General features: G+C 29.4%; 1 protein-coding gene across 2 annotated transcripts; it reads left to right on the top strand.

The window, feature by feature from the left end:
* The first annotated feature begins 319 nt into the window (after positions 1-319).
* Positions 320-6,639, top strand: LOC115724586 (DNA-directed RNA polymerase subunit beta''-like). Of its 2 annotated transcripts, none has more exons than XM_061117757.1 (5): positions 320-623; positions 3,355-3,424; positions 5,307-5,392; positions 5,476-5,541; positions 5,668-6,639. In XM_061117757.1, exons 3-5 carry the CDS (start codon positions 5,315-5,317, stop codon positions 5,998-6,000), a joined length of 477 nt encoding a protein of 158 aa, XP_060973740.1. In that variant the 5' UTR covers positions 320-623; positions 3,355-3,424; positions 5,307-5,314; the 3' UTR covers positions 6,001-6,639. The 2 variants fall into 2 exon arrangements, with proteins under 2 accessions (XP_060973740.1, XP_030509762.1); XM_030653902.2 differs by having other exon boundaries at positions 322-623; positions 5,312-5,392; positions 5,668-6,638.
* Positions 6,640-7,198: the final 559 nt, after the last annotated feature.

Here is a 7,198-nt window from a genome sequence, read left to right on the forward strand (position 1 = left end):
ACTTTTCTAGCGACTTCCCTAGCACCGTCGCACCGATGACTTTTCCGACGCCGACGACTTTTCCGGCAAAACTTATTATTGTTTACAAATATGAAATTTTCATTTTTTACAAAAATATAGTATAAAAAACTTATATAAATATAAATAAAAATAAATAAGAAAAAACTCATAATCTCTTAGTATTATTAATTTATGCCATAGATTAAACTCTTATAATTTTCTCAACTTTCTGTAAATAAAGGAGGAAATTGCGTACTATACCCACTTTAGCTTAACCATTTTAATTTTTACCTTCTGTTTCTTATTCTTTCATTTATACCCACATTTATAAGTATTGTTCCCATTATACCCTTTATTCATTATTTAGGTTAATAAAATTGCAAAGCCACACACACTGTCTCCCGCTCTATCAAGGTACCTTCTTTTACGATCTTCGCTGACCAGTCCACCATTCCTTCACATACTCCGTTCGCTACGCCCTCATTGACCTCGACTCTGCCTCCTCCGCTAATTCACTCACTCCCCAACCACCTCTATACTGACGAATTGCTTGCACTAATGACCCTGTGTAACACTTTCGACAATACCTGAAAGTGTTGGATGTGAACAACTGCATTGCCAAGGTTAATTTTCTATTTATTGAATAATTGAATTCAGTTTCTCCCGTTTCTTAGCTTAAGGAGAAATATTGTGGCTTTAAAGCTTTGTAAGATGCAATACTAAATTATAGTATGTTGGTTAAGCTTAATGTTCACAAAATTCTATTTGGTAGTTGGGTTTTAATTGATTCTGCATTTCTTTTCCAAATTAAAAAAAAAGGTAGAGATTTGGGAAAGAGATTTAGGAAGGTAATTTCTCTTATTTGTTTTCTGTTTTATTTTATTTATACATTGGGTTTTAATTCTTCAGCATCCAGCTTCTTGGTGGCCATGAAAGTAATCATTACTATGTTTTCTTAATTTTTATAAGAAAAACATTTCTTTTGTTTCTTCTTCTTTGGTGTTCATACAGACGTATAGAAAAGTGAAAAGCACTAACAAAGCAGCAGGTATAATTGGATTTTTCTTCTTCCTTCTATTTCATATCAGTTTATTTAGTTACTAGATTTTACATTAGCTGCTCAAATTACTTTGTTCGATTTTTAAAAGCTTTGTCATTTTCTTATCTAATTTGTTCTCCAAATCTCCTACTAGAAATTGCTTTAGTCACCAAGTTCATTGTCATTAAAGAAATGAATTTACCACTTATAATGGTTGTAATGGAGGAACATGAAGTCTTCACATTCTCATCTGATGTTTTTCATTGTACTGGCATCGTTCACATGTTTGATAAGTATTCTTATATATTGTGTATTTTGCTCTTCTCAAATTCAAGTTTTTTTAGACATGGATTGATGGTGTCTTGTGAATTTAGGTCTCTAGAAGTTCAAGCTATAGATTCATTTGTATATTTTTAAAATTGAGGACTCTTAAATTTTGAACTGTTATTCATTCTTTGGGTGTTGTCACCCGTTATTGCTTGTATCCTTTTATTATCTATTAATACAAGCTGAGGTTTTGTTTCAAAGGAAAAAGACTGAAGAGTTCATTCAGAATAGAGTAGTTGGGTTAGTAGAGAATATCACAGTTTGTGAATTATACTTCATTCTTTTGTCTTCTATTTTGAGTGATCCTCATGAGATAATATTAATAATTGTTTACTCTATTTTGTTGTCAAACTTAAAAAGATAGCTTTAAATTATCATAAATATAAACATTATAATAACAAAAGAAGAAACTCACCTTTCAAAAGTAAAAGAGTGTGCAAGAAGAATTTCTAATTTTTTTCATCTGGATTATGCTTCATTCTCATCACAGTTTTGAAATTTGAGATTCTTGTCATTACCATGGCTCCTTTTTATTTGAAATTTTCTCACTTTCTTATATCTTTTTCTATTTGGTAATTTTTGAAAGAGAGAAATATATAATCTCTTTGTAGTGCAAAGTGTGTAAAACTAGGTGGGAGAAATAAAACAGTAAGAAATTAAAAAAATAATTGCAACTGAAATAGTTCAATGCACACTTCCTTTGATCTTATGTTCCATTTCCATGACAAAATTCTTTTATTTTGCTGTTATACATACTTTACTACTTAATTAGTATTATTAATTAAGAGAGAGGCACATGCATATTATAGCTGAATTAATTTGGTCATTACATATTAGAAAAAAAAAAGAGTTAGACAGATCAAAGAATGAGATTAAATAAAACCTTAATTCATAATATATATGTATAAATTTGTTATGAAGAGCTATGTATGACATTATTTGTGTTATTTTGTTTGTGGATTAGGATTTATTGGTTGTAAACTAGCACAGTATGGTTTGTCTTGTACTGCATCAAGAAAGGCCATGTCCCAAACTACTTCTTGTTTGGAAAACTAAACTCTTTTGTCCTACATTTCCACTAAAAACCATCATCTTCATCTTATCCATTACTCTACCCAAAAACACCTCTTAAATTATTTGTGCTGAAAAATAACTTGAATAATCTTGTGCTGAGAAATAAGACTTCAAGTGATGAAGAATCAATGATCTCAATTATTTGGTTGTAAACTTTATACACTGCAAATTCTGGGTTTACCAAAATTTCCACAATGAGGAATAAGCTCAAGTCTCCAGTCTCCAACCCGTCAAAATATTTTTCCTGCAACCAAAACAATTTTCTCGCAAGCATAACTAGAAGACTAGTTGGGGAGCTCACTTTCGCTAAATATGAATTTATATAATTCAATCATATTAATATTATTTGTTGCTCCACAAAAATAAATCATAATAAAACGAGACCAAGATCAAGACCATACCGAGACCAAGATCAAGATAGCATCATGACTCTCTTTCGGTAGTAAAGAAAAAAACTAAAATAGCACCACATGAAAAAACTAAAACATACGTTTAGCAAAAATAAAAAAAAAATAATAAAAAAAAAAAACTTACAGTACCAAAGTTTGACAACAATGTTCGGGTTTCAAATTACTGCATAAACTTGGCTATGTATAATCTTACATATTACATATTAACAGATTCTTGTTTTAACAATATATACCCGATTAAAAATTAATTTTGACGAAAATTTATATTACTAAACAAGCTTGCATACATTACGTAATAGGCACCCATTTACGTTGCATACATTTAAAACAGAACACATTAGTTGTTGTAATGATGAAAAAACTTTTGTGTATAAGGTACCAAATGTACATAACAATTAGATGTACCTGATACTAATACATAATTTGATATGTATTTGAAAAACTATATTGTAAATTTATATATATTATGCAATTAATTAATGCTCACGATGTATACCTGTTTAGAGTATTGGAGACAACTTGTCAAGGAAATGATAGAGGAAGCCAATTCTCTAAGGTGGTCACCAAGTTGAAGGTACTTTCCCCATGGGTAATAAAGCCCAAATTTTCCATGCGAAGGTTCCCATTTTGCAAAATTTGTCTGTAGTAACATGAAAATTATATATTAATTATTAAATTAAGTTGGAGTCATATGAATACATAGCATAAGTAGTATAAATAAATATACCAATTGTTCATCTTTGGCTTTGGAGTTCAACACTAATTTACAATTACTGGATAAGGTAAACAACATGCCTTAAATAAGGTAAACAATGATTACTACCTTAAAATAAGTTCAACGACATGGCTTATTAGATAAACAACGTGCTTAAAGTACGGTAAACGACATGCGTTATTTAGGCACGTTGTTTACCTAAATTAAGGCATGTTGTTTACCTAAAAAGTCATCTAATTAGGTAAGCAACGTGCCTTAAAATAAAGTAAAAAAATATGTTTCTTTAGGTAAACAACAATTATATGACATATCTATTTGACTGAAAAAGTCTAATGTTATGCTGTTATGACCATTTTTGGTATGAGATCTGAGGGCTTTCTTTGACTATTCATCTCCTCTTAATTCAATATCTTATAATGCTCTATTGTTGAAATTTTCTTCATTCATTTTGCTTTGTAAATTACCAAATATTATTTTTTCTGCATGATGGTGACAATATTACGCATTGAGTCACTGTTTGGTTTTTTGTTAGATGAATTTTGCTTCATTTAATTTGTTTCTAATTAATTGCATGTTATTCTCCTCTCTTATAATAAAATTGTTGGATGCATTTTGCTTCATTCAAATCAAGCATGGGCAATGACAACACTGTATTTTTTGTGAAGCTTTGTTTAATATAAGTAGACGAATATAGTTATTCCGTGTTGGTTTTGTATTTGATATCCTAGTCAGCTTCTTGTCATCTCAGGTTAGCCAATTAGGTGTCATTGATTTATTACGACAGTTGCAACAAACACTTGGCTACTTCCTCTTGTTGCTAACATCATAGGAGGATGTAGTAGCCATCCTTGTGAGTTTTTACGTTGGCCCTCAAAAAAGTATTGAACAACGAAAAATCGGTTGTTGTGTTTTTGTTTTAGCTTTGTTACATATTTTCTGCTTTAACCATCTACAGTAAATTTTATTATAACTATGTGATGTAGCAGGTTTAAAATATGTAGGATGATACATGTACCAACAGCATTATCACACTTTGTGGTGGTGCTAGACAGCATTGGTGCTATTTTGAATGTCTGTTTGCTTTTGGTGTTGGTTATAATGGTGGTGTTTAAACCCTGAATGTTTTGATTGACTTTTAAAGAATTTTCAATGTCCTTGAAATTTTTCTTACAAGTGGCAATTTATTGTTATGATTATCTCTTACATCTCTTATTACAGGTACATATTTCTCTTGTCTTACAGTGGCAATAATGGATGCATATTTAGTATTTTGCTTTATTCAAATATCATTAAACAGACTATGGCAACATCTGTGTATTAGTTAAAGCCTAAATTAAGGCATGTTGTTTACCTTTCTTTAAGGAATGATGTTTACCTAAAAAGTCATCCAATTAGGTAAGCAAAGTGCCTTAAAATAAGGTAAAAAAACATGTTTCTTTAGGTAAACAACAATTGAAAAACTAGCTAGATACAAACAATGACATAGGAACAAACAATATGAACTATTTCAACAACAATTGAAAAAATTGAAGCTTTCTGACCTTTAGGCCAGTCAGCCAAAATTGAAATATTAATTTTGAATTTTAAGACTTTTGCGTGTGTAGAAGTAATATTATTTTTGTTGAGTTTTTGTGGTTATTAGATGGATTATTTGCCATATGAAGTTGTAGTACACTTCACTACTTACGAAACTTACATGAAATATAATTTTTTGTGACATGGTTGTATTTTGTCGTTCAAGTGCAGGGTATGGCGAGAAAATATAACAGGAAGTACAAAAAAAGAAAATCATCAACACCTTATCAAAAGGGACTGACTTTTTCCAAGGTAATAAAATTGGACACCTTATCAAAAATTGTGCAACTAAATTTTATAGGATTTTCTTTGTCTCTAATAAAAATTTAGTATAGGTTATGCCAAAGGGTGCTGCTAAAAATACAACATTTAGTACCAATGAAGAAGGTGTTTTTTATAAGGTGTGTTTTAATTTGTCTGAACATTAAATTTGATCTTTAATTTTGTTTTTCTTGTTTATTTATTGTTTTCTTCATAAATATTTTAACATTTTTATATATTTATCTTCCCTCTTATATCTTTAACAGGAAATTACTGAGAATATAAAGGAAGTCGCTGATAATAGAAAAGAGCTTTCTGAGAATAGAAAGGAGCTTTCTGAGAATAGGAAGGAGCTTTCTGAGAACAAGATAGAGTATTCTGAGCGTAGGAAAGAAATTTCTATTCTTGGAAAAAAATTAGATGAGATTCGTGAAAATATTAATGATCTCGTTGGAATGAAAGATGATGCCAAACGTGTCGAAGATCTTCTCCGAGCATTGTGTAATCAACGAGAGAAGGACATAGAAAGAACTAAAGTGGAAGATCTTCTCCGAGCATTGTGTTGTGAGGAAGCTATTTCATGCTATCTTGCTTCATAAGAATTTCTAAAGGACCATAATTATACCAATTAGGCTCTGTAAAGAAACTCCCAATATGACCATAATTAGATAAACAACATGCCTTAAAATAACAAATAATAAGTTATTCAAAATTTTAAACAACATGCCTTAAAATAAGGTAAACAATATTTCATTAGATAAACAACATGTGTTAATTTAGGTAAACAAAATGCTTCAAAATAAGGTAAACAACGTGTCTTAAAATAAGGTAAACAGCGTGCCTTAAAATAAGGTAAACAACAACGTGCCTAAAGTACGGTAAACAACATGCCTTATTTAGACACGCTGTTTACCTAAATTAAGGCATGTTGTTTACCTTTTTTATTATTTGAATATTGCACAATAATAAGGTAAACAACGTGCTTTAAAATAAGGTAAACAACGTGTCTTAAAATAAGGTAAACAACGTGCCTTAAAATAAGGTAAAAACCGTGCCTTAAAATAAGGTAAACAACATGTGTTAATTTAGGTAAACAACAAAAATATTAAAATTTCTTCTATTTACCTATATTAAATAGTTTTTTCAAAATCTTAATTTTAAATGGCTTAACGTTTATGAAAAAATCAATAAATACATAAAGATTAAAATAAATATATGTATATGAGTTGTTAGTAAAAAAATCATGATATTTTTTAAAGTGTTAGGACTATTAGTGAATATTACAGAAGATAAAGCCAAAATATATGCATATTGTTAAAAGAAAAAGCTTAATAAACCCTTTAAAAAGAAATGGATAAGAAAAAATACAAAAAACTTTCCAAATATCATTTATTTTGTTTGAGAAAGAAAAGTATAATAATAAGTTTTAAACACTATTTTTTTTTTAAAAAAAAAAGTCTTTGTTTCTTTGCACTTTGATGTTCAAAATTTTAAACAACATGCCTTAAAAATAAGGTAAACAATATTTCATTAGATAAACAACATGTGTTAATTTAGGTAAACAAAGTGCTTCAAAATAAGGTAAACAACGTGTCTTAAAATAAGGTAAACAGCGTGCCTTAAAATAAGGTAAACAACAACGTGCCTAAAGTACGGTAAACAACATGCCTTATTTAGACACGCTGTTTACCTAAATTAAGGCATGTTGTTTACCTTTTTATTATTTGAATATTGCACAAAAATATTAAAATATTAACTATTTACCTAAATTAAGAATTTCGTCTGAGAAGTGAAGGA

This window comes from Cannabis sativa, chromosome 6 (genome assembly GCF_029168945.1).
Source record: "Cannabis sativa cultivar Pink pepper isolate KNU-18-1 chromosome 6, ASM2916894v1, whole genome shotgun sequence".
In the NCBI taxonomy this organism is placed as follows: Eukaryota; Viridiplantae; Streptophyta; class Magnoliopsida; order Rosales; family Cannabaceae; genus Cannabis; species Cannabis sativa.

What these genes read in the sequence shown, in the direction of transcription:
- LOC115724586 (XM_061117757.1), top strand. Translation starts at nt 5,315, where the DNA reads ATGGCGAGAAAATATAACAGGAAGTACAAAAAAAGAAAATCATCAACA. An exon ending in AGGGACTGACTTTTTCCAAG is followed by an intron (nt 5,393 to 5,475) that starts GTAATAAAATTG and finishes AATTTAGTATAG; the next exon opens with GTTATGCCAAAGGGTGCTGC. An exon ending in AAGAAGGTGTTTTTTATAAG is followed by an intron (nt 5,542 to 5,667) that starts GTGTGTTTTAAT and finishes TATCTTTAACAG; the next exon opens with GAAATTACTGAGAATATAAA.